This window comes from Parambassis ranga, chromosome 13 (genome assembly GCF_900634625.1).
Source record: "Parambassis ranga chromosome 13, fParRan2.1, whole genome shotgun sequence".
Taxonomy (NCBI): Eukaryota; Metazoa; Chordata; class Actinopteri; family Ambassidae; genus Parambassis; species Parambassis ranga.
This window is the reverse complement of record NC_041033.1, coordinates 13,806,703-13,834,463: the sequence shown is the minus strand read 5'-3', so window position 1 is coordinate 13,834,463 and position 27,761 is coordinate 13,806,703. Positions and strand designations below refer to the sequence as shown.

The window sequence follows — 27,761 nt, the reverse complement described above, 5'->3', positions numbered from 1 at the left end:
TTAGCAGTTGTGATTCATTTGATCTAATGTGATTGAGACATGAGATATGCACGCTAACACTGAAGCACTGAAAGCATGAGCAAACAAACTGTGGTAAGTTGTAAGGTGGTTTGTGGCCTTAAGTAGAAACCAGTGGTATCCACCTTTTTTTCTTAGTTTTGATTAGTAATGAACAGTCATACTGATGACTATGGTACCCCCCCCCCCCCAAAAAAAAACAAAAAAAAACAAAACAAACAAAACAAAACAAAAACAAATTCAAACCTTCACTTTGAAACTGCTCTACAATAGGTGTGGTCTTATTCTGCCTGTGAGAGGTGTGTCTGCAAAGAGAAAAGGTGTTACAGAACAAAAAGTAATGCACACAGAGCAACAGAGAGGGGCTAATGAAGCTACAGAGGAAGATGAGGAAGAGGTGGGAGGAGCTGGCCCCTCTGGCAGTGTAAGGGGATCTGTGCTGGGTCTGCTGAGGGAGGGAGCAAACAAGACAAATAACCCTAAAACCAAGGAAGAGGAAAGGGAGGAGGGAGAAGCCTGGGAGCAGGGAGTCAAAGGGCGGGAGTGTCTGACAGGCTATTGGCTTCAGGTGCTGTCAGTCATTTCACTTCCTCCTTGGCTGTGGTAAGATCACAGAAACAGAGGGCAGGAGGGAGGGAGGGAAGAGGGACGTACCCACCGTCAGACAGCCGCTCTCTCTGTATGAGCTTTTTTTTTTACCAAACAGACTCAACTGGGGTTGAAACTGAAACAGGGCAAGACTCGTAAAAGGAGTGCAGTCTCTTGCTCTCCTTTATTCTCACTGTTTCCTGTTTAAGGAGGCCATTTTGTAACTCAGCCTGGAGAGTAGCACAACAAAGTTTGGCATTGTTTGTGTTTTGTTTCTCCCACGGCTGGGACGTTTCACCGCTAACTTTGGACTTTCTCCTCTGCAGAGCAGCGCTTTTGGACGAAAGGAGGTAAAGGAGGGAAGAAGGTGGAGGTGGCAAGGCAGCAGGAGGGCACTGTTCTCCCTTAGTGTATATGCTTCTGTTTTCTCTCACACACACACGCTACTCATGCTTGTCAACTTCTGGACTGTAAAAGAAGTCTGACGAAGAGAGAGAGAGAGAGAGGAAGAAGTGTCAGTTGAAAGACTGCTTCCTGGATAAGGATTTCTTCCTAGATCCAGTGGAAGGGGGAGGACACAGGACTGTCTGCTCTGTGAGTGGATCCACGTTTTAGTGTGAACTCCACTGAAGCAGTTTGAATGAATGTGGCTTTTCTGAGACCTTTACACTGCACCTGGGCGTGTGTTTGTCACTGTTTATGCTAAGATCCTCAGGCAGCTTTCAGACTAGAGCCAGTGGACTCTGAATGGCTAATGTTAGCCCTTGTATGCACTCGGGGCCTGTGGCCCAGGTCTTTTTTCCACCTGGGGGTACCTCACCTCCAGGTTCAACTGTGATGCAGCAGGGACCCTCCATATCCATGCCCTCCATGCCTAATCAGGGTGGTTTTCCTGTCATGGACCACATGACAGGGCATGCTCCTGGAGCTGTGATGCCCTCAATGCCAACCACTCCAGCAGGGGTGTCCTTTATCATCCAGATTGGTCTGACCAGAGAATCTGTCCTGTTGCCCCAGACTGCTGACCTGGCCTATGTGAAGCAAATCGCCTGCTCGATTGTTGACACCAAGGTAAGACAGTGTGTGTGTTTGTGTGTGTGGGCTGAGGAAGGTGGCATGTCAGGTGAAAATGGGCATTTGTTTTCCACCTCATTCTACATGTTCATAGCTGTTTGGGAAAACGTGAGCGTGCACACTGTCGTCTTTTTCACTCTCTAATTGGTTTTCCAGAAAATAGTTGTATTTACACAAAGGCTTTAACATGCAGCTTTAACAGACTCACACAAAATGTCACAATTTTTCTTCCCTCTAATTACTGCAATTATCATATTTCCCTGACACAGTAGAACAAGAACACTGTGTTCAATTAGGCTTTGTTATGCCACATGCCGCTCGGCAGATTAGCAGAGGGACGTTTGATGGGGTCAGTGAATACAGGCGAGGACAGAGGCTTGTTTGACTTGTGGGTCAATGTGTGCTGTTCATATACATCAATAGAAGCAGCAGTTTACGCTGAGCCTAATACACTTGTAATTGTTTTCTATTGGAGGTCATGTGACCTTTCAAACTATGAGCTGGCCCCTTTCACTTCTCCTCAGTGCAACATTTGAAGTTTTGCATTTCATGCTATAGGAGCACATTTGGCCAATTTTAGTCTGTTAGTTGATCGCTTCATTGATTTTCTTTCTTCTTCTTCGTTTACTTCAACTGTCAATTTCGTGAGCAGAAACCAGGATTTCCTTTCTATCTAAACTTTTGCAGCCTCTTTGTTTATTTTTTTAGGGGGGAAAGAAACTTCCTTTCTTTGTCCAAAAGTGTCTGTCTTCTTCTTTAAAATTCAAAACTCACGTGTGTGTTGCTGAGAGCCGGGGTGTGCAGAAGTATTGACATCCTCTTTACAACAGGAAGCATGTGAGATTATGGGAAACAAAGTTCATTTGATAACTGGCAGCATAAATTCACACATGCATGAGGGGGCATAATCCTGTGAGTACATACAGTTTGGAAACTCATGCAGGGGAGATAACGGGGGTGTATAGCCTGAGGAGACCATATGTTTTTTGTTTTTTAATCTGCCAATTAGGCTGGAAGGTGATCAGATTAGCAGAGTTCTACAGGCTGAACAGAACAGCTTCAAAAAGTTCCTCACAATGTTAAAATTTCCAGGAAACAGCGGAACTGTAACTGTCTCCAACCAGCTAATCTGCTAATCTGTTTTTGTGCACAATAGTCTTAGTTTTATTCTGTCAAATAAGTCCTTCTAGTCATTCACTTGCTATAATTTAGATGCAACCGATGCTAGATCTGTACACCAAATCTGATGCAGCACTGATGGCACCATTCTAACCATGTCTCTGTAGGATAGAGGTTGATCCAAACAACTGCTTGTACAGCTTTTGTCTTCACCTTCCTCTTTTTTGGGTTTGTTGTTGTTGTTTGGAAGTTTATTACACTTATGTTTCACTTTTTTAGTGAGGGTTAAACAACAAAACAAACAAGGAACCAATGCTGCTCTAGGGGGGAACATCAGCATCATGGACTTCCTGTCTAAGTCCAGGCAGTCACAGGCTGTTGTCCAGAAAGGAGTCAGATTCAAGGCAGGAAGCAGATACAGTTTGTAGGACTCATGAACACAATTGGCTAATGTGACACCGCAGTGTGGATGATTAGTTTAAATCAGCGGCCGAGGACAGGCACAGCACACGATCTGTTTATCTGCATGCCCTCTCTTAAGTAAACACAGACAGTATTACAACCGAGCATCAGGACCACAAACCCACGGAACGTCTAACATGGTGACACCCATCCAGACGAAACCCATACTGCATTTTTTAGAACATAGAGAGGAATGTTGGTTCAATGGCACAATCCTTAAAATACATCTGGTGACCAGTTTGTGGTTCCGGCTGCGCAGAATCAAATTTAGAACAAAGAAAAAAGGCCATAGTCAGCAAAGTATTTCGCTTCATTTTTGTTGCCTCTGTGCTGTTTTTGACATCAGCTGTTTCAGCTACAAGTCAGTTAGTGCAATGAATGAAGCACACATTCACATGAAGATTTTACAAAATTGGGAAAATTTGAGCATATGTACGTAAAATTGTACAAAGAACAGGTGCATTAATGCAGAGATGGGACAAGACAATAAAGAATAGATGGCTTCTTTTCTGACCCAGACCCATAAGTAAACGACAACTTAAAACAACAACCATAACCCACAGTTGTATTTAGGTATTTAGCATGAACATAGATTCAATTTAATTACAGTTTGCCTAATTTGCATCTCCCTGGCTTAGCAGTGACTGGTCCAGTCTGTTGTAAGATAACTACACCAGAGATTGCTGCATCACAGAGTCCTTGTGTGTGGAGTTTCCCTGTGTTTCCTCTGGGTTGCTTCATATCCTTCCATTCACATGATGTAAATATTGGCTTTGAGGACGGTCCTGCTGTGGCCGTAGATTTGTTAGACATTGCATTTGTTAGTCCTATAGTTCACGTCTGATGTTTATTGGCTATATGTTTGAAAATGAAGGGTGAAAAACACACACACGCACATGTACACCAATCCCCTAAATACAAAACTCTTTCCCTGCTCGGGGCTGCAGCTTTAGGTGAGAGAGTTGGACAATAGACAGCTTGTCCTAGTTCAACCAAATTAGCGTGACACATGAGTTGGACTGTGTGCACACACATGAATGCCTGCATTTGTAAGTGCATTTGCCTGTGAGTTTTTGGAGGGGTAGTTGAAGGTAGTTTTGGTACCCACACCCCCCTCCCACGGTCATCTCTCCCATCCCAGAAAGGGTGAGTCATCAACGCTGTTTATTCACAGGATCCCTCCTTGTGTTCCATTGACACATTTTTCCATTCAGTTCTCAGTGGAGGCTCATGCTCCCCCCTTTCAACTTGCAACACCCCCCTTCCAATCCTGCAACACCACCCTTCCAAACCTAAGAGGCAGCTCTTGATAGTCTCCTGATCTGAGCATTAACGTCAGCAGGAATAAAAACCTGCCTTTGCTCTACAGTAACTTGCCCTTAAACATACACACTTAGCAGTCTGGCAATGTTTTGCCCCCTATACCTGTGACACTCGAAGGCTATTAGTTCCTGATGGAACAAAAACTAATAGCTGGCCTGGAAACCAGAAGTCAGTCTCCATTCAACCATGATGCAGCTCTGATGTATTAGCTCCTTTGTTGGACAAGCCTCACTGCCTGCTTTCTTTTTCACTCATTATTTCCTTTGCCCACTTCTCCTCCGCGTTCACCCCATCCACAGTGTCAGTTTTCTGTTTGTTCCTCCTCTCCTCTGCTCTCCTCCAACTCTTTCTCCTCCTCTCCCACGTTTGGTCCCTTACTTCCTCTCCTTATCCGCTCATCTTCGGTCTCCCCTGCCTTATCAGCCAGCGTTCTTCCATGCTCTTCCTCCTCTTTACATCCCACCCCCTGTGCATCCATTTTAATCTTTTTGCATCCTCCTACTGTCAGTGTCTTTCACAATAGTCTTGTCCTTTCTTTTGATGCCTTCTACCAAAGTCAGTGGAGAAATACATGAGGACGTATGATTTCATAAAAATCCAAATCCCACTTGTCAAGTCAGTTTAAATGAGTCATGCTTTCCAGCAGACATGACAGATTAAGTCAAGATTTATGATTTTCAAAAAACACAAGAGGCTTCAAAACTTCAAACCCCCCCCCCCCTGACAACTTGCTATATTTCGTCATGGAGATGCACAGTGATTTGGGTTGACTTCAGTGGGTGTGTTACAGTTTGACTTGTGTGTGTGTCTGTGTGAACGCATGTGAAAACCTGCTGAGTCCTGTCAGTGTTGGCTGTGTCACATTACCGGATTGTTAACACTATCATGTTTGATGAGTTACAACACATTTAACATGCAGTGAGCGATGTTAGAATCCAGCTGTAAGAAATCACACTGTATATGGTCAAGATTACACACGGCAGCAGCAGCTTTGTCTGAAATTAACAGTCAAACATGAACTTTGATTTAAATAATGTAAATAAAAATATGAAGTGGGTAAAAACAAAGAAAAAAAGGAGCAACACACACACACACACACACACATATCTGTGGGTGAGCCCCTGCCCTGGCCATTGTTTCCACCTCCGTTTTGGAAGGGGCTGTTTCTTTATCTTTCTCCCTGGAGAAGACGTTTGGCCCTGGGAATGGGATCATACACGCCACCTCCTGTTTATCTCACTCTTGTACATGTATTCCACACACACACACACATTTTAAAGTAACACAACTGTTGGTCCTGATTTTCCAGATAAAGAGCCAGCGTGACACACAAGGTCACATTGTTTGCATGAAAACACCACACAGTTCCGTGTTCAGTGCAGCTGTAAGTTAGTAAATTTTGAATTACAACGTGCAGACATACGTTTATCTTCAGCACCGATCTGTTGTCTTTTCCTTATTTTTTTCATCTTGGTGCTTGGATTATTAAAAAACCTCCTGCATGCGTCTGTGCTACTGGGCAAATACACTGTGCTTATCACAGCAAACCCGCGTTGGTCGGTGAATGAATACCAGTAAATTAGCAAGACACTGGCAGGTGGACGTGCAAGTGAAAGAACAGACCACACCTTTATTAGGAAGCATGACATTTGATGACTGAGTGAAGATAACGCGGCTGCTGACCAAAAGCAGCAGCTTCAATCAAACCATAATTACTACTGCTATCTACTATCTGCTAAAGCATTAGCGCTGTAAAGGAAATGCTGTTTATGTTCAATGCTGTGGACTCACAGCAGCATGTATCAGTTTCACTTACACAAACCTCTCTCTCTCTCTCTCTCGATTTGCATGGTAGCGGAACAGTTTTGCATGATTGACCGTGCCTTGCTAGCTTCCAGCTGTTGGCCGTATGCTGCAGGTGAAGCTTGGTCCACACGGGGACATTTGATTATTCAAAGCACAGTGCCACGCAGTGTGGAGACAGGCATGTTCATCAGAGGGAGAGAAAGAAGGTGGGATAATAGATGAAGATTCTAAATGTTTGACACTGATGCTGAGATTGTGATCTTCTTCTGTCACTGATTAAATGCATAAAAAATATTAAGATATAAAGAGAATGTTAACTCCGCTGCCATTTTTTTGGCCTTTAGTTGCACTAATATTATTCTTGCTTATTTTAAAACTTATTTTCTGGGTTCCTAGAAACCAAGAACATGTTGAAGAAGAAGTTTTGCACAAACGTTCTTTTGGGAAACTGAATAGTGGACTTTTGATATAAGAAAAACAGTTGTTTTGTTGCCTGAATATGAGGGTTCCTTGTTCCATATAACTTCACTGCAGTTATGTTAACCTATTCACAGAGCCAAGCAATGGTTTTAAAGGGTACAATATTTTCCACCCAAGTAAAGGCATTTGCTGTGTAATTTGTTGTTTTTGTCATCAAATGATTAAAAAAGTGTGAGTGGTTAAACTGTGAGGGGGAATTATTTTTGCTCTCTCTAACAAAGAGACCTCTATAATTCTGCTAAGAAGTTCCCTCTTTTTGGCGCCATTGTTTGTTCATGAACAACCAACAAAGTCAGCATAATGCTGCTTTTGCACACATTTTCAAAGAGCGGTAAATAACCAGAGGTGTGAGGGAGTCTTGATGTCTTTTGTGTTCCATCGTTGCTCTTTTTGCAGCTCTTTAGGCTGTGGTAGCTGCTGCCTCTAGTTTAGAGGTGCAACAAAATGCCTGACTGCCTCTGCATCTTTCACACAGAATGTTTTTTACTGAATGACAAAAACAACAAAAACAAAACAGAAAGTCTGTTCCCAAAATATTTTCTTAGAAGAAAATGGCTTTCTTGTGACATGGCCCTTTTATAAAGTGGAATTTCCCTTAAGGCGTACCTCATTTTTCCCTTTTCTTTGCTTTATGTGTTTCTAGCGCCCATTCATCCTCTCCGAATCCTGCATTCCTTCTCTTGTTCTGAGCAAAAGAGGTCTTATAATACTAATCCAGCGATTAGTAATGGTAAAAACTGTTTTGTGCCATAATCCAATTGAGAACTGCAGAGCAGAGCTGAGCTGTATTTTGTGGCATTTAACCATGTGGATGGAGCATTTGTACCAGCCAGTTAGACAGAATTTCATCTCATGGCAGAAAAACAGCACAGCTCAGAGAAGAACACACACCTTTATATACAAGGTGTAGTGAGTTATGTCCGTTAAAATGCTACAAAAAGTAAGTTGTAATGGACAAGTCAAAGCCCACTAAGACGGATCTTACGAGTCACTACAGGTCATGAACCTTGTTACCGTTCTAATTTTGAAGTGTGTATGTGTGTGTGTAAGAGAAAGTGTGTTCTTAGGAAGACGGCAGACAATAGGTCAGTGTGCGGGTTGACAGGATGGGTTTGGTTAGTCTGGGGCTCGAGTTCTCTGTGTGTGAATGTGACTCGGCTGCTCTGTGTATGTCTGCATGCAGGGGGCAGTTATGAGGGGAAGTAGGCACAGTCTAACCTCAGTAGATAAACACATGACATCAATACTGAGGAGCTGGCAGTGAGGAAAGCGAATGGACATTGATGGGGTTTATGGAATCTGTGAAATCTACCATATACTAAGAGTGAATGTTTCTGTATTTTTGTAAATATCTTATCAGAATCAGGATTTTGTAGCATCAGAAGCACCAACAACTCTCAGTCTTTATGGATACACTACAATTTCTCTCTCCTCCTCTTTGGGGGAGAAGAGAAGAGAAAGGAATAATATTTAAAAAGGAGAGGGAACGGGTACAAAGGAGGAGGGGATGATTCAGAGTGCAGTAATGTGGCCTATTGTGGCCCTCAGTGTGCAGCTGGGTGTGTTTGTGTGCCCATGGCACTCTGGGCACATGGAGAATGTGCAAACATTTTTCAGATGGCCCATTGTGTGTGTGTGTTTTCTTTATTGTCTGGTCACTCTGGAGAACTTACTATGAAATGGCCAGAGGAGTAGAAGATGAAGGAATCCCCTCCTGTGTTCAGTATGAGGAACTAATGTCTCAGCAGTGTATGGGGTTGTCACGGTGTAACTTATCAGCAGCCATGCAGAAGATCCATGTAAATTCCCACATACTTCGGCACAACTGTCCCTTTGAAGGAAAGCAATAATTCTGTCAATTGCATAGAGGCAATTACAGTGCATGCTACAAAATGTTGGGCTAGTCTGGGTTATTTTATCCATTGCAATCTATAAAACAAATGTTGATAAAGCAAATAGAAGATGCATCAAAATTTTATCGAAAACACAATAGACCTATGTTTACTGCATATACAAAGGTCTGTGAGATGCACATTTTCTCAACAGAAAGTGGGCAGTAGCTGTGAATGCCTCCTAAATCTTCTTATCTATGTACAAATAACAATGTTTACAATTGAATATGCAGAAAAATTGACCAGACATTAAGAGAAGAAGAAGTTGTGTGACAGTGAACACCAAGCTTCATATCTATCTGTGTGTCTGCAGCCGTCTATACCCACAGTCACTGTTCAGACTCCCTCAAGAAGCTTCTGGAAACTAATTGATTTTCTTTTTAACAGTTTGGAAACAATTTTTCAAGCAGATTGCTGCATAATGAGAAAAATAAACATAACTGACTTTTGCTGAAATGGAAAGAAGTTAGAAAACTTCCTGATTTATTGGTCATTATGTCTATTTTTCCTTTTCTTACAGCAGAGACTTTTTCCTCCTGTTTTCCGCCTCTCCCTCTTGTCATGAATCAGTAAGTTGTTTATTGCACACAACGTGGATTGAGTCCAATGTTCCTATCGGCTTACCTGCCCAGAACCATGCCAAGGAAAAGACAGAGGAGGAGGATGGGTGGGGGCTGATGGAGACAGGAGCTGCTACCAACAAAGGCTGGTTCAGAACAGCAGTGCGTGCTTCCTTTATCCTCAGACCCCTCTCTCATGCCTGGTTACAGCTCTCATATTACCTCTCCGTCCTCCTTGATGCTGGGAGCAGAATGAGATGCTTTGTCCCTCTGCTCTTGCTTGAGACTAAGTTTCTTCCACTTATTGGCTGTGCACACACATCACCATACAGGGCTCTCTTTGGGCCTTTTCTGTTACTGTTTGCAGCTTGATCTACATGCTCTCTGCTCTTAAAATGTTTTGTTTGGGTAGGAATCAATTTTTTTTTTCCTGAGGCCACTGTTTGTTTTTATATGAGCCCATGTGACCCGTCCTTTAAAATGCACACTGGACTCAAAAGGTCCTTTGTATTATGCAGGAAATGTGTCAGATTTACCATCTATTTGTTTTAATATAGTGTGCCTATTTGTGTGTATATTAAGCCAAGCCTGTGTGTATTCCTTTGTGTCATGGGCTTGTTGGCTTTCTCCACTGTGAAATTATTATGTGTGTGTGTATTTAGCCCTGTTTATTTTATATGTCATAGGTCATGTGTTAAATTTTTTTTTTGAGGGACATATGCAGGCACCTCCATGTGTATGCACGTCTAAAACCCAAGATTTACACTCCCCCCTCCAGTCTCTCAGGTTTATACAGTTATCTCTGGTATGTAGAAACTTGCAGGTCTGGAATGTAAACCTGATTATGTCTTTGCTCTCCAGGATGGAACACATACTGTATTCACACACACCTTAGTCACTGGAAAACATAAGGTATTTTTACAGTGCCTGTGATTCTATTTTAGTGTTGAAGGCTGACACCTTTTTTTAAGTGGCTTTAAAAAAATCTTTGCTGTTCATACACTCAACAAAAATATAAACGCAACACTTTTGTTTTTGCTCCCATGTTTCATGAGATGGACTTGAAGATCTAAACTTCATTCCAGATACACAATATTACCATTCCTCTCAAACATTGTTCACAAATCTGTCTAAATGTGTGATAGTGAGCACTTCTGCTTTGCTGAGATAATCCATCCCACCTCACAGGTGTGCCACATCAAGATGCTGATCTGACATCATGATTAGTGCACAGGTGTACCTCAAACTGCCCACAATAAAAGGCCACCCTGAAATGTGCATTTTGTTTCTGCTTTATTGGCGGTCTGGGGACTCAGAACCAGTCAGTATCTGGTGTGACCACCATTTGCCTCATGCAGTGCAACACATCTTCTTCGCATAGAGTTTATCAGATTGTCTATTGTGGCCTGTGGAATGTTGGTCCACTCTTCAATGGCTGTGCGAAGTTGCTGGATATTAGAGGGAACTGGTGCATGCTGTCGTATACGCCGGTCAAGCACATCCCAAACATGTTCAATGGGTGACATGTCCGGTGAGTATGCTGGCCATGCAAGAACTGGGACATTTTCAGCTTCCAAGAATTGTGTACAGATCCTTGCAACATGGGGCCGTGCATTATCTTGCTGAAACATGAGGTGATGTTCATGGATGTATGGCACAACAATGGGCCTCAGGATCTCATCACGGTATCTCTGTGCATTCAAAATGCCATCAATAAAATGCACCTGTGTTCTTCGTCCATAACAGATGCCTGCCCATACCATGACCCCACCACCACCATGGGCCACTCGATCCACAACATTGACATCAGCAAAGCGCTCACCCACACGACGCCACACACGCTGTCTGCCATCTGCCCTGAACAATGTAAACCGAGATTCATCCGTGAAGAGAACACCTCTCCAACGTGCTAGACGCCATTGAATGTGAGCATTTGCCCACTCAAGTCTGTTACGGCGACGATCTGGAGTCAGGTTAAGACCCCGATGAGGACGACGAGCATGCAGTTGAGCTTCCCTGAGACGGTTTCTGACAGTTTGTGCAGAAATTGTTTGGTTATGCAAACCAATTGTTTCAGCAGCTGTCTGAGTGGCTGGTCTCAGACGATCTCGGAGGTGAACCTGCTGGATGTGGAGGTCCTGGGCTGGTGTGGTTACTCGTGGTCTGCGGTTGTGAGGCCGGTTGGATGTACTGCCATATTCTCTGAAACGCCTTTGGAGACGGCTTATGGTGGAGAAATGAACATTCAATGCACGAGCAACAGATCTGGTTGACATTCCTGCTGTCAGCATGCCAATTGCACGCTCCCTCAATGCTTGTGGCATCTGTGGCATTTTGCTGTGAGACAAAACTGCACATTTCAGGGTGGCCTTTTATTGTGGGCAGTTTAAGGTACACCTGTGCACTAATCATGATGTCAGATCAGCATCTTGATGTGGCACACCTGTGAGGTGGGATGGATTATCTCAGCAAAGCAGAAGTGCTCACTATCACACATTTAGACAGATTTGTGAACAATGTTTGAGAGGAATGGTAATATTGTGTATCTGGAATGAAGTTTAGATCTTCAAGTCCATCTCATGAAACATGGGAGCAAAAACAAAAGTGTTGCGTTTATATTTTTGTTGAGTGTATAAATCAAATGGTTAACTTGCATGATTCAGCAAAGAGTTGGATTTATAGAATAACATTCAGGACAGAAAGACTTTAAAACTTGCATTGAGTCTGATGCATTGAATGTGTCGTGTTTAATGGCTGGCAACAAACTGAAACATCCATTGCAACCGAGGTACATGTATAAGCTTCCTCTAGAGAGTCATATATACCTCCAAAAGTAAATAAATCCAGAGTTTGTTGGCCCTGTGAGAAATATATATGTGCATCTCTGTAGCTCCCGGTTTCTTGCTTTCATCTGGCTCATCCTCACCAGAAAAAAACAACAGCAGTTGTAGAGTTTTAAGGTGACTAAACACCATCAGTGTGCATTTATATTGGATGGGAGAACTTGAAAGCTAAAACTGTGTTGGGCTTTCTGTACCTTGTCTTCATTGTTAAATGTTTAAGGATATAGGGCTGCTGCTTAACCTTCTTTTAGCTTCAACCATTAAATAAAGCCACCATTATCTCCACCAGTGGATATTTATACTTAGGTGATTCCCTACAATCACGTTTCCAAGAGATAAGACATCCATACCAGGAAGAAAGAAGTTTTGAAGTTGACCTGTGTCCTCCTTCTCCATCTGTTGTGTTTAAGACCTGATGGTGATAAAGTAAACCTTCAGCTCTGATTACAGAGTGCTGCTAGTGCGAAGGTTGTCAAAACTATCAAGTGTTTTAACGACATGTGTATGACATCATGAGGGAATGGTTTACTTGACTACAGTAAAGCTTTCCAGTCGACTCATCCTCAATTTTTTTTGTCATCTTTTTGCCGGTGTGTGACCTCACTGGGGTTAAAAATAGAACACATTTCTTCCATCACTAACACTGTCGGCTCAAAGGAAAAATTCCTGCGTTGCGCCAAGTTGTTGTCAGGAGCTAATGAGGGCAGAGCGGTGACGTCTTTACATGCCCGTTGTCATGGCTACCCCTCATTAAACACCTCATCACTTAGAAAAAGGTGGGGTTCTTTATGAGTCTCGTGCCTGACATGCTAACAAGGGCAGTTAGGACAAACCATTAGTGTTGTGTGAAGTACTGATATAAAGGCGTGAAGCCTTTCATACAGGTGTATCACAACCCATCATCCTGATCCTCAAGAATGTCTGTGTGTGTGTTTATGTGCACATGTGCAAGTAGGCGTGTGATTTGTTGCACAGTAAGACGTGGATGTTTAAACAATGTCTGTTGTTTGAAGGGATGCAGTGTGTTTCCTCTTGACTATAAAATGGCTGGATCAGGTTCCTGTTGTGATAACCAGCTTCTGTTGCTGAAACACATCAGCGTGTAGGACCATGTAGGGCTATAGAGGTCACTCTGTTTACACAACTTAGCATGCAGCGTCATACACAGCTTGTCTTGTATTTTAGCCACGTCAGTTCCCAGTTGTTGAGCATTTGTTGTTATTGGAGATCAGCCCAATCAATTCTCCAGAACTGAAGTGTTTCTCTTACACTCTGCAATATGTAAACACAAATTCAGCTTCTGTTGCCCTGTAACATCCCAGGCCTCCTGTCATTCTTCTCTGCACGCTTGAATACTTAGTATTATTTTAGATGGAGAAACATTTTATTAAAGTTCAAACCACTCCCTGCTGTACTTTCTCTTCCATTTTGTGATAGGTGTGCTTTGTGGTTTAACATCTGTGTGTGTGTGTTCTGTGACTGTGGTAACTGCCTTCACAAGTCATTACATTTTACTTTACACCTTTTAACAAGCATCAAACTGCATGTTCAAACTTTCCGCATCCTGTGTGGAGGAAATAACATTGCTACTTAATACTACTGATGACAACACACCTACAGAAATACTCAAATATAATGTAAGTGTACAGAGCTCTGTAGCCTGAGGCAGACGGTATTTGTTTGTTCTCAGACTGGAGTTTCCCCTGTGTGTGTGTGAGTGTGTGTGTGTGTGTGTGTGTGGGTGTTGACACATTGAAGAAAACACCAGAAATAAGCACTAATAACTGATGACATCCCAGGTATCATGCTCATTATGTCAATGTTGCAGGTATTTGGAACAATATACACTTAAATAAACCCTTAAATGGCAGATCCATTGACTGAGGCACATAAATTAGTGAATTCCTGACTGCATTGTTGAAGAATCACATCACCACTAAATATACAGCCTTTAAACTGCAGAGCTATGGCTAGTTGGCACGCATTCATCTGATTTTGTGTGTTGTTCTTGCGTGTTTGTGTGGCTTACTGGTCAAAGGTGGCTCATGCTGAGCTGTTGGAGGGGAAGTGATGGGGAGGGTTAAAAGCGGAAGCAACTACCGTTCTCAGCAGGAGATAAAAGTCTGTGTGTTCTTCACACATGCAGTGCCTTTTATATAAAGAGGGTCTATATTTAGATGCACCACCCTAGAGTTGTTTGACAAATGACAAACCAACTCAAATGGACATCAGTGTTTTTGATGAAGGCGATGCTAACCTGTTGCTGGGTGAACAATTGTTGCTCCCATGATGAATTAGTTAGATCTGATCTTGATCTTGTGTTTGAATACATAAAAATGTCAGTCATTCATGCATTTCTAAAAACAGGTGCAGAAGTGGAAGGAGGAATTAGATCTTTGTTTCACATTCTAATGTTTCCTGCTTGTTCGGGCACGTAGCATCTCAGTTCTCACCTCTTGTGCTTATGACCTGCCGTATATGACCAGAGGCTGAGGTTGACCACTAGGAGAAAAAAAAAAAAACTCAACAGGATATAAGTGCAGAGAGCAGGAAATGGCAGCCAGCTCTATGGCATCACGTGTGTGTGTGGATGTTTGAATACAATGATTTCCAGATCCAATTACTCTAACAAAAGCCTTCCTCCATGACATCGTACTGATACGATGATACGAGGATGTTTTTCTGTGTAATGTGTATACAAAGAGTGATATCACTTGTTTTGTTTGTTTTGAGTGTTTAGTTTTGTGCAGTTGTGTGTTCTTAATAAAGACTGACGGTTAATCTGATGAAGCTGTTTACTCTCATTGACGTTATTGACAGTAAAAACAGCCCACGGCAGCAAAAAGTGACAGTTTTTTAGGGTGACGTGGGGTGAGGGGCAAAGCACCGTTTATGTAAACATATTAATAGTTATGGAAAAATTATCATTTATTAATGGTTGTAATGTCCATCCTCATCAGAAACGGTAGTATTTACATTGTGAAGTGATTGAATGGCCTCTGTTCACACACACTGCTTTCCTGTGGGTGTGAATGGAAAATGTTGCCATCGCGCCATCATCCAAGAAGCTTGTTGGAGGTGTGAAAAGATGGCACTGTAACATGTGTTTAATGTTGTACGTGGACCTGTCTGACCACGAAATGATCTTTGATGCCTTTGTTTGCAGACTTAGTCTGCCTTTATACTTCACCACCCATCCATCCACCCACCAATCCATCCATCCATGTTCTTAACCTGCTTTGTCCTGTTCTTTAGGGTCCAGGGGGCTGGAGGCTGGAGGCTATTCCAGCTGTCACTGGTGAACAATGGGATACACCCTGGACAGGTTGGCATTGGCAATAAGAACCATATTGTTATGGGAACCATTGCCAGTTGCCATTCAGACCTATTTATGTGTGAGGAAATCTTGACTGTCTTCCAGTTTCCTTCCTGTCCTAGAGTGTAGGTGATGGATAGCCTGTCTGATTAAAAACAGACAGATCTAATGCTGAATGATTGACTATGTCTGCACCATTGCCATAGTCACCACAGCATGGTCACTGTGGAGGTGCAGGTGAACATTTAGAGCAGCCTGAGCTTTTGGGGAGCCAAACCATGACACTCTAATTGATAATTCAATTACATTTTTACATGGCCAAAAACATCGAGTATCAGCCATTTGAAGAAAGAATGTTGGCTCATTGGTGAGCTGCTCTCAGCAGCTGGAGAACGATGTGGGTAAATGGCAACAGTCACATGCCACTATGTATAATAAATGCACATTTTTATTCTTTCAGTCAAATTTTAAGACAAAATAAGAATAAGTGATAAATGATGCAAATACTAATAAGAGAAGTTGCATAGTCTATAGAGAGACAAAGGCAGGGCATGGAGTGCAGAAGGCCTAGTCCATAATTCATTTCACTCATAATGGCTTCATTGGCCCGAAGAGCTGCAGGAATAGTGCAGGCAACACTGAGCAACCTGATCCCTGGTAACTCAAAGAAAGCAGCTAGAGACCCACCCTGTCTCCAGGCAAAGCACACTACACTATACCACAGTGTATATGATAATATGGTTTCTTGTTTTGTTTGCACACTAAACACACATATATGCACACACACTCTCTTGTAAGAATACTCCTCTGCTGTGGACAATCATAGAAAGTCGATTATATAATTACAAGGCAAAAATGTCATTTTGCCTCATGTTGACATATAGATAGACGTAATATGGAGCTTTTGTGCTCTTTCCACCCTGTATTTTCACTGAGACCTGCACCACAGAGAGAGGAAACGAAGAAAAAGGTTATTTTCTCCGTGGTTTTGGGGAGTTTGGATATTGTGTTTTTCAGCAGAGCTGTAAAGACTTGTGGTGTGCGCAGACGTGGCAGCTGCAGTTGTGGTTGGTGCACTGAGTATGTTTTGGACAGTAGATGCAGGATAATATGTTTCTTCAGTGGCTTGGGAAAGACGTGAGCGGCGTCGGTAACAGTGCAGGGCTAATAGCAGAGAGGCTGGCATCAAACGGCACCATGGGGCTTACAGGAGGCTTAAGCTGAGGGTCTGTGGATTTGGGCAGAGCAGGGAGTCTCCTCTGATCTGGCTTTTGTGGGTGTTTGTAATTGCAAATGGGAGCTGTTGTTACGGCAATCCCAGGTATTGATGCATGAGGTTATTACATGATTCAGAGAGCGTGTGGGTTTTTAAGTCTGGAGTTGGGAAAGTCTGGAGCCTCTCTTCATTAGCATTTGTGACGTCTAATTGAGACAAGATCCAGAAACAGTTATGTGCTTATATTAAAGTGACTGACAACTTTCCACTGTATCTAAACATTCAGTTACATATACTTTTCTGTTTCCCTGCCTCTACTGTTTTTACATGTGTGTTCACAACACCAAAAAATTACAAAAATTCAATAGCAGCATCTTGGTGTTATCCAAAGAATTGTTTCACTGCCAGATAAATGTTTTCTTTGGTAACTGTTGACAAAGTGTTTTATGCATTTTGGAAACAGATGATGCTGCTTATGAATATTTAAAATTCTTCAATCCTCACTAATGAAGCAAAGCTACAATCACATGGCATTTTCTTACAGGAAATCAAACAAATCTCAGCACAGACACCATCAGTGCTTTGCTCATGCTACACCTCTGATGTTGGTGGCTATGGCATTGTTTTTTGGTGTCAAACATTACATGTTATAACTACTATATTTAATCTTTTAAGCTGTCTGAATATTCATGATGCCTGATATTTATGAATATTTATGGCTGCAGGGTAACTGGTGCTATGACCCTCTGAACATCAGCCCTCTGTGGGATTTTTACTGGGTTTCTTCAACTCTGTCAAACTTCTGATGAATTTCTACCAAAACTCTTTCAAGGTCCTTTTTGACACATTTTGGAAAGAGCAATCAATTTCAAACGGCACTTGGAAGGTGATTGGATGAATCATCTGTCATTTGCTGTCTGTCACAGTTTCTCTTATCATTGCACCCAAAACACACTTAGCTGCTGCTGCTGCTGCTCATTCTAGCTTTGTTCTTGGTGAGTTGGATAGGATTATTGTGTGATCTTGTCATCTTCTAAATTACTGAGAGGTAAGATTCTGTGCAGAAAATCCAATTTTAGGGTAATCTCCTTACTTCAGTATATAACACCTTAACTATTTGCAAAAACACAAACAAAAAAACACCAGAGCTAACATGTTGTTCTTTTAAAACGGCTATAATCAGTATTTTGTCATGTTGTTGGCAGTGTGGTCAGCAACAGCAGCCCACTGCTGGGCGTGGTGGACTCACTGTGTAGCTTGGCAGCGGTTCAGGCCAGGCCTGGATTTCAGATGTGGTGATGTGGAGTGCCTGTTGGGAAACTGTGAGGCTGACTGAGTTATGTGTGACTGAGGAGAAAAGAAGAGAAACAAGGAGGGAAAGAGGGTGTGTGTTGCTGTTTGTAAGGAGGGTGTGTCTGTTGGTAAGTGAGGATGTGTGTTTGTGAGATTGTGTCGCTCAAAAATGGAGACCAGGGTTCCCCTTCCTGTAAGTTGTTAGAGCCTGGGACAGATGGTGAATCTTGACTCCACCATGAGAAAAACAACAACAACAGAGAAAGGGGGACTGCTGTGTGCCTGTCCTCTCTCTCTCTCTCTCTCTTTGTGTATACCTGTGGTGTCCTGTGTGGTGTGGCCACTGGAGTGAACCAGACAGTATTAACTATTCAGGAGAGCAGGGTTTCCCTATGACAGCTTCCTGTGCTCTGCTGACTTCTGACTGACACTCTCATCTCTCATATCTCTGGAAGAGTTTCGTGGAAACACCTGCGTGTGATCCCATCCTCCCGGTCTTTGACTGGGAGGATGGGATAAAGTTTCGTCTTTGTCCTACATTTCCACATTGAGCGAGTTATATAGTTAAGAGTGTGTGTGTATGTGTTCTGGGTAATGTATGTTTTTTCCAATGTATTTGACTTTCAACATTTTAAACAATCATCAACATTCATTTATTTATATAAAATTACCTAAAATAAAAATATGAAAAGCCATTTTTTTTTTCAGATCTAATATCAAATGGCTGTGAAACTTGAATATCACCTTTACATTTTGTATGTTTTTGTCTGTTTTGGCATCATAGTACAGCACCTTTACCTATAAACATCTACATCTACAAACAATGATTTTAAACTGTGCTAATTAAACCAAGTTTTAAATAAGGTGAAATGTCCTGTATGAAGCATTTTGTTGGACTGAATAATTCAGTAGGTGATCCTACTAACATATCTTTTTATTATGTTTTGTTTTTAGTTCCCAGAATGCGGCTTTTATGGCATTTATGACAAGATCTTGCTGTTCAAGCACGACACAACCACCAACAACATCCTGCAACTGGTTAAAGCTGCCAGTGACATCCAGGAGGGAGACCTGGTGGAGGTGGTGCTCTCCGGTTAGTCCTCTCCCTCTCCCTCTCTCTCTCCCTCTCCCTCTCCCTCTCCTCCCTCTTATCTCTCTGTTAGCACTACTGTTGTCACAACTTTTTAAATCTCTCCTTATCTGCTTATTTTACTACAGGTAGTATTATACTTCACCCTAATCAGTTCTTTCATTGTTTCAAACTATAACAGCACTTTAATTTTCCATCCTGTTTCCTTGTGGTCCATCTAATCACACACATTCAGTCCATGTGTATAGATTCTATCTTCACACCCACTGTGCCCCTGTTATCTCCTTTTAGCGGCTGCCACGTTTGAAGATTTCCAGATTCGGCCTCACGCTCTGAATGTGCACTCATACCGGGCCCCGGCCTTCTGTGATCACTGTGGAGAGATGCTGTTCGGACTGGTCAGACAAGGGCTCAAGTGTGACGGTGAGAATAAAAAGGGGCAAGAAGTGAGAATAAGATTAGACACTTTTATCTGGTGCACAGATTTCTATGGGAAATGATTTGGAACATCAAATGTGCTGCTCTGTTCATCCCCTGCTCCTTTGATCCATGCTGCCCCCTACAGGATGTGGACTAAACTACCACAAGCGCTGTGCATTCAGCATCCCAAACAACTGCAGTGGAGCTCGTAAGCGGCGTCTGTCCACCGCGTCCCTGAGCAGCAGCCAGTCCCTGCGTCTCTCCACAACTGAGTCAGTGTACAGTGTAGGAACAGCCTCCACCTGCGCAGAAGATGCCAGCCTCATACGTTCACACACACAAATGGTAACAATAAGTTCATTCACACAGATGTTATTTATATGATAAATGTATTCATTTAAGTACAGATTGTTTAAAAAAAGCAAGCACATAGTGTTTGTTTAGGAGGTTTTAGGGCTGATGTCTAAAAAATAACCCATATGGCTGCATGCCATACAGGTATGACGGACAGTCATTGTCATTTATTTGAAGCCTTGATGTTAAAGATCACATCTGTAAGTGCTATCTGAAAGCCATTAAAATCAAGAGAAATTAATTCTTAAAGTATCAAATACTTGATAAAAGTATACCAAACTTTTGCACTTAAAAGAAGCCTGCTGTGTTTCCTCTCAGTAGGAAACAGCAGGCAGATACAGTAATGCACAGTAACTAGCTTCTATCTTATTATCTCATTGGCGAAGACCTTTCCTCAACTGGAAAAAACTCACCTGTCAATACGTGTGTTACGTACTTATGTGCCCTGAGGCTGTGTGAATATGTGCACGGACCATCTGTGAGTAAGTCTCACTTGTGGGTAGAAAATGGCATAGAAGCTTGTTGCAGATGTTTTATGATCCTCCGTCGCATCCCTGGATGGGTTCATCAGGTGGTCTTAACTCTAAATAAATGATAATGTTTGCAATGATTAGATTAAAATAAATAGGCAACAAGGTTTGATGGTGCAAAAAGTATTTACCTTAATCCTAAAAAGTAATTTTATTTTACCAGTTGCACTAATAATCTCTGTTCTTCTGCTAGCCACGGACTCCTAGTTACGCCCGGCCCTCCTACACGGGCCGACCGGTTCATCTGGACAAAATCCTCATGAGCAAAGTGAAGGTGCCTCACACGTTTGCCGTTCACTCATACACACGGCCGACAGTGTGCCAGTACTGCAAGAGGCTTCTCAGAGGACTGTTCAGGCAGGGTCTGCAGTGCAAAGGTGAGTGCATTAACCAGAGGGAAAGATGAGACTATTAGCCCAGCTTACATGTGATTTGGTATTAATGCACTGCGTTTCCTGCTCCTCAGACTGTAAGTTCAACTGCCATAAACGCTGTGCATACAAGGTTCCTAATGACTGCCTTGGGGAGACCATTGGAGGTGAGGGAAGAATCTATCACCTCTCTAATGTGTTTAGGACTGTGTTAACCCTGCATGGATTTTATATAATTTCTCATCTGCATGCTTCTATATAAAACATATGATATAGCCATTATGTAACAATGCTGAAACTTACTAATCTTTTTATCTTCTCAGACAAAGGAAGTAACTCTGGTAAGTATAATTGGTACTGATGCATGCTAGCTTTCCCCTTTGTAGCTCCCTGATAGTGGTCTTGGTACTTTTTACAGACATAGAGCAGCATTCAAACCCATTCTCTTCTTTTGCGTTTTGCCACAGACATGTTGAGTCCAAGTGCAGACCCAGAGGTGCCCATGGACTACAGCAGCGAGTACGACAACTCAGATAAGTCTTCGATAGATGACTCAGATGAGGCCTGCAGCATCCCTGGCTCCTTTTCCCCTGAAAACAACCAGGATGGGACCAGTGGAGACCAAAGGTATGAGGAGAAGAAAGAGGAAATAATAACAGTGCACACAAACATTTACCTGCTGACCATCTGGTTCCTGTCTCTACTAGTGTTTACATCCCATTGATGAGAGTGGTTCAGTCAGTGAGACAGACAACCCGTCGATCCAGCACGGCTATCAAGGAGGGATGGATGGTTCACTACAGCAATAAGGACACACTGGTAAAAACCCTACATTTCCCATGATGCCTAATCTGAAGCCTGCAGTCTGCTGAACATACAGACATAAGTCAATTTATTCTGAAAGCATTAAAGCACCTTCTTCTCTACGATTTACTGCTGCTGTTTACTTTCCACTCTCTCAAAGACAGATAGTGCCTTTCAGTCATCAGTCTGTTTTCTGTCCTAGCAGTCCTCAGCAGTTTTGACCTTGATTATTTGCTGGGTGCCTTTATGCACTATTTTTTATATATTTCTTTGTGATTGTAAGTGTGTGTGCGTGTATGTGTGGTACAAAGAATAGTTGAAGATCGATGATGACGCTAACTCTCCATGAAAGCATAATAGCACTCAGCAGATGTGCGGTGAATTCAGTCTAAAAGCTCATTTCCTGTCTTTTATTTCTCCTAAACTCTAAAATCCTTCATTCAGCCTTCAAGAAATGTGTTCTCTGTAGTGTCTCAGGTTTACTTTACCTATCTGACCACTTGCTTTTGCAAACATAAAGTAAACCAATACAGCAGAAAGCAGGTAATTTATGTGAGTACTTCTGTCTGTTGTCGTTTTCCTCTTCTCTGGCAGAAATAACACACTTATCTGTCTGTCTTGCTTTCATTTTTGTGTTTCTCTGTATTTCTACCTTTTCACCATGCAGCTTTTACTCCTGCCCCTTCTTCTTCTTCTCATCTGGTCATTCAGGTATTCATGTAAATTTCTGAACTTTACTCCTAAGACAATGTTGCATCCGTCAATGTCTGATCTCACCTTTGTCTTGTATTCAATAAACAGAGAAAGAGGCACTACTGGCGTCTGGACTGCAAGTGCATCATCCTTTTCCAAAACAACACCTCCAACAAATACTACAAGGTAAATTCATCACCTCGTGTCTTCATGTTTCCAATGTGCAACCTTATGTTGCTCATACAATTCTGATTGTGAAAAGCGCTATATAAATAAAAACTGAATTGACACGTGCCCCCTCTTGTAGGAGATCCCTCTGTCTGAGATCCTGGAGTTGCGTCCAGCCACCAACTTCACTCTTGTTCCTCAAGGCACCAATCCCCACTGCTTTGAGCTCATCACAGCCACCATGTGCTACTTTGTAGGGGAGGACCCCAACACTCTCCCTTCACTGTTGCCTAGCAACCCCCAGACTGTCCTACAAACGCCTCCTTCGCCGAGCCAAGTGGCACCTAACAGTGGCATAGGGCGCGAGGTGGCTAAGGCATGGGAGAGCGCCATTCGCCATGCCCTCATGCCGGTCATCTTTCAGGACGCTCCACCAGCAGAGGGAAACACACCTCACAGTAAGTGAGGTTAAATAAATACTACACAAGTCGCTTTTTCAAAAAGGCATAACACTGTATCTTATTTCTTTTTTCAGGACAAGCCTCTATCAGCATATCTGTGTCCAACAGTCAAATACAAGAGAATGTGGTAAGACTTCCTGCCAAAATTGACCAGTTTCCTTTGAGTTATTTATACATTGCATGATGCATGGTGATGATTGATCTTTTTTATCTACAGGATATTGGCACAGTGTACCAGATTTTTGCTGATGAAGTGCTGGGATCTGGACAGTTTGGAGTCGTGTATGGAGGTATGTACACCTTTGTGTTTGAAGCAGAACAATACAAATATGTAGGAATGGTAGCCAAGATAATAGCAGATTATATAAACTCAATCAAAAATAAACTCAATGTAATAAAAAAAAAAAATACAACTGAAAACCAGTCCACCATGTCCATCAGGGGATCGGAAATCCTAGGTCAGTCTAGGGTGAAATCAGAAGTTATTTTAGTACCACAAACAATTGCCAGTTGAATTATTGTGTTGTTTATGTGCGCACGGCTGTTTATTTTGGATATGTATGTGATGTTCATGTCTTCAGGAAAGCACAGGAAGACGGGCAGAGACGTGGCTGTCAAAGTCATTGACAAGCTTCGCTTTCCCACCAAGCAAGAGAGCCAGCTGAGGAACGAGGTGGCCATCCTGCAGGTGAGATCACGCTGAAGGAAAGGAAGTATTTTCCTCTGTGCTCACCCCCATACTCATTGTGTATTCAGTCTTCTAACAGGACAACTGTGAGATGATACTTGGGAAACAGTAACCTTTGCTCTGTGGTTTAACAATTGCCAGATTTGCGTATATAAAGATCAAAAAGGTCAGGTTGCAAAGGTCAGAGTTATCTAATGATTGCCTTCTTTTACCCACGATGAATTGTGTGCTAAATTTTTTTACCCAATTTATCAAACAAAAACCAGCCATGTACAAGTATGAAATATACATGGTTTAGCAGGTAATAACAGGATGACTAAGTCATTTAAAATAAATAAAAATCAATGGGAACTGATGTAAACTGATGCAGTCAGTAATGAAGTGATGACTTTTTTATTTGTCGATTTTTTTTTTTGCGTTATTTGCTGCCTCTGTTGTTTTAGTGCATAGTTTAACACCTAGAAACATTAGATGTAAATCATATTTCACATTTCAATTGTTGGGTTTCTTTGGTTTGAGTGTTAGACGAGAACATTATTCACCAGTAGATGGCGACAGAGTTACTGGCTGTTTGATGTGTAAACATGTTCATTACTCTTTTCACTCATTGAGTTCTACATTTGTTCACTTGGACCTTCAGAAAAATATGGCTACAAAAAGTTTGCTTGCTTTGATATTTTATATAGCATAAAAAAGGCCTGAAAACATTTTCGAGGTGTGTACTAATCACGTGCATGTCCTCCCCTCTGTCTTTCACATTTTATCTCCTCTGAATCACTCTCTGCCCTGTCTGTGATGCTGCTCCTATCTCTCACAATGTTTAATCTCCCCTTTATGTCTCACTGGCTCTGTTGATAATTAACTTTCTCAACCCTGTTAGCGTTTCTACACTCATTTTTTTATCAAACATGCCCCTAATTCATCATCCAACATCATCTTTCTCCTCTCTGATACCTCAGAGTTTACGTCACCTGGGCATCGTGAACCTGGAGTGTATGTTTGAAACCCCAGAGAAAGTGTTTGTGGTGATGGAGAAGCTTCATGGTGACATGCTGGAGATGATCCTCTCCAGTGAAAAAGGCAGACTGCCTGAGAGGCTCACCAAATTCCTAATCACACAGGTTTGTATCCAACTCAGCAAAGCAGCGATATGTGCTGTTTAAGTAGTGTTTCTTAGATGTGTTGTTGTGACGCTTTTTTTATGTAAGAGTTGTTTTGGTTGTGAATGTGGTATTGTTGTTTTTTGGACTCATTCATATCCTGCCTGTGTGGTTGTGTGTATGCTGATTTGTGTGCAGATACTTGCAGCTCTGAGACATCTGCACTTTAAGAACATCGTTCACTGTGATCTGAAACCTGAAAATGTGCTGCTTGCCTCTGCCGATCCCTTCCCACAGGTACACACACGCACACACACACTGTAATGAGCATGTCAAAGCAACTGAAGTGCTGTTAGACATGTTTATTATTGTTCTCAAAGGACTCATTTCACCAATCCCTAATTATCTCTCTTATAATTCCACATTGCCACTCGCTCATCTCAGGTGAAGTTGTGTGACTTTGGCTTCGCCCGTATCATCGGAGAGAAGTCTTTCCGGCGCTCAGTGGTTGGCACTCCTGCCTATTTGGCCCCAGAAGTTCTGCTGAACCAGGGCTATAACCGTTCGCTGGACATGTGGTCAGTCGGCGTCATTATGTACGTCAGCCTCAGCGGGACTTTCCCCTTCAATGAGGATGAAGATATCAATGACCAGATCCACAACGCAGCCTTCATGTACCCACCCAACCCCTGGAAACAGATCTCCAATGATGGTAATGTAGTGCCATTAGTTTCGCAGACTGAATCAGCCTGTATTGTTTGTGTGTGTGTGTGAGTCATGGTGACAGGTGTTTCCATTATTATGCAGGAATAGGTACATTGCAACACAGCATATCTGAACACACTGAAGCTCCAGTGAGTTCAGGAAAAGAGTCTGTTTAGCAGATCAGATTATATCACCTATAACCAGAATGAGTCCATCATGTCTTCTTAAGAACTCCTCTGAGTGTCCTCTTGCATGTTGCACCTTAAACTTCTATGAAATTAATCCCACCCACTTGTCCTTTAAGAGGGGATATCTAGAATGACTTTGTGAATTACTTTTTTTCCAGCAATCGACTTGATCAACAACCTACTGCAGGTCAAGATGAGGAAGCGCTACAGTGTTGACAAAAGTCTTAGTCACTCATACTTACAGGTAACGTACAGAAACGACCCATGTGCACACACAAACTAATGAAAAAGGAATATATGTTCAAGTATGTTATAACACTTCCAAAAACTGAAGAAGATTGAGACAGATTATGTTTACAAATGTTTTTATTTTGAAAGTTTTCTTCTCTTTTTCTTCATCAGGTCCACTGTTATGTTTACAAAATTGCATTTGCATTAATTCATCTGTCACAGTAGCCCTAAGTGGGTTGAAAATCTTATTAATAATTATTATTCACACACACACACACACTCACACACACACAGCCTAAACTGATTACTGGATGCTGAACTATAAACACATAAAACCCTTTTAACACTGATCCAATTTCCCAGCTACTTAAAGTGAAATTTCATCCCTCTGTTTGTTCTCATTTCTCAGGACTATCAGACATGGCTGGACTTGCGGGAGCTGGAAACTAAACTTGGTGGGCGCTACATCACTCATGAGAGTGACGACAGCCGCTGGCAAATGTATGCCCGAGAGCATACTCTGCCATACCCCGCTCACCTCGTCCCTCCTCCTCCAGCACCGGGCTCTGAAGATGAGGATGGTGGGGAGGACGCAGACGTACAAGGCCTCACTGAGAGGGTCAGCATCCTCTGACCACAGAAAGACAGAGGACCTTAAGCTCAAGTTAGAGCAGATGAAAGAAGTAGGGAGAAGGAGGGTGGTTAATCTGGAGTCTGACAAGACAGAAGGTTGGAAAGATTCTCGTGGTTCTAACAGTGTCCAGCTGTTGAGATATTCAGCACAGCAACATCTACTGCGTGCCACAACTCTTTTACAGCAATAAATCCAATTTCTCTCCCCCAGCTGGAAGTGCTCAGAACTTCTTTCTGATTACTTACCTCTGCTGTTACCGGCTACTCTTTCATCTTTTTCAGTGTTGAATTCTTTTCAACAGGCTGCTCAATGTTATTTTACTGACCTGGCAGGTCTTTGCAGATAAAAACAGAGTTTTATCAGAATTCCATTGAAAAGCAGCACTGCAGTGTGTTGGAAATTTACGCAGAAAGAAGTGTAGGCGTTTTGAAGTACAAACAGTAGTGGTTAAATGACAGTACAGCAAATTTGAATAGAAGGTTTTTAGTGTTATTCAACTGGACTGACTGGAATTACAGTCCCTTTTATATCTTCAGCAAAAGCCTGGTTCAGCCTCTTTTCTGTGATGGACAAAAGATTTCCTCTGTGCTGGTAATCACCAACTCAAAGTCAAATCCATCTGTATTCACAAATGCATTCCCATAAATTCATATGCTGTATAGTAAAAACTGAAAGTATTGATCTGCTCCAGTAATTACCACTACTTTTGGACCACAATAGACTCTTAGAAAAATGTAAGTAATTAAAGATGTCGTGGTAAGTTTGAAAGTGCACTGTGGCTGCCATGACTGGACTATCCTTAGTCATGCGAGACGCTGCAGCTATCAGCTCACACAACATAAACTGTGTCTGGTTTCCCGTTCTCATCATCTCTGAATTCAAGCAGCTTGTTGAAATAATGAATCTCTAAAGTCGTTTTGTAGATACATGGACATGACTATGACCACTCCCTCTCCCTGGGATGGATGGAAGTGCATGGATGGACAGCTTGGGTCACCAAACTAGGTTTTGTGTTCTTGTAGTTCACATGTTAACTACCTTTCATGTTGCATGTTCCTGTGAAGTAGAGTAATCATCATTGAACATACTGTAGTTATGACGGTCTAGTATACAAAAGTATAACCTGAAACTCATGTGTTTGTCATATATGTGTAGACATGTTTGAAGGATGATCCTGGCCTTTATAACAGAAAATACAATCCTCCAACAGTATGCCTGTTGTCTCAGAAGTGTTATTTATCATATTGTCCAGCCAGATAACTGTCTTCTTAGATAAGGTCTGCATTCACCACTTAGGTTTCTTGGCAGCCACGTACACACAATTTACATTTTCT

At 42.2% G+C, this 27,761-nt stretch overlaps 1 protein-coding gene across 2 annotated transcripts; it reads left to right on the top strand.

Moving 5' to 3' along the window:
• Window positions 1-684: 684 nt before the first annotated feature.
• prkd2 (protein kinase D2) lies at window positions 685-27,639 on the top strand. 2 transcript variants are annotated; one of them, XM_028419380.1, is made up of 19 exons: window positions 686-1,677; window positions 18,945-19,083; window positions 19,372-19,503; window positions 19,646-19,845; window positions 20,578-20,761; window positions 20,851-20,922; window positions 21,079-21,096; window positions 21,223-21,382; window positions 21,463-21,574; window positions 22,361-22,438; window positions 22,560-22,878; window positions 22,956-23,008; window positions 23,099-23,171; window positions 23,463-23,569; window positions 24,529-24,690; window positions 24,868-24,966; window positions 25,114-25,381; window positions 25,721-25,806; window positions 26,203-27,639. In XM_028419380.1, the coding sequence occupies exons 1-19, from the start codon at window positions 1,354-1,356 to the stop codon at window positions 26,425-26,427; spliced, it is 2,811 nt and encodes a 936-aa protein (XP_028275181.1). In that variant the 5' UTR covers window positions 686-1,353; the 3' UTR covers window positions 26,428-27,639. The 2 variants fall into 2 exon arrangements, with proteins under 2 accessions (XP_028275182.1, XP_028275181.1); XM_028419381.1 differs by lacking the exon at window positions 21,079-21,096 and having other exon boundaries at window positions 685-1,677.
• The last annotated feature ends 122 nt before the right edge of the window (window positions 27,640-27,761 follow it).

Excerpts from the sequence above, each read along its gene's own strand:
- prkd2 (XM_028419380.1), top strand. The coding sequence starts at position 1,354 with ATGGCTAATGTTAGCCCTTGTATGCACTCGGGGCCTGTGGCCCAGGTC. Across the intron at positions 24,691-24,867 it reads CCAAATTCCTAATCACACAG|ATACTTGCAGCTCTGAGACA; the intron begins GTTTGTATCCAA and ends ATTTGTGTGCAG. Across the intron at positions 25,807-26,202 it reads TTAGTCACTCATACTTACAG|GACTATCAGACATGGCTGGA; the intron begins GTAACGTACAGA and ends CTCATTTCTCAG.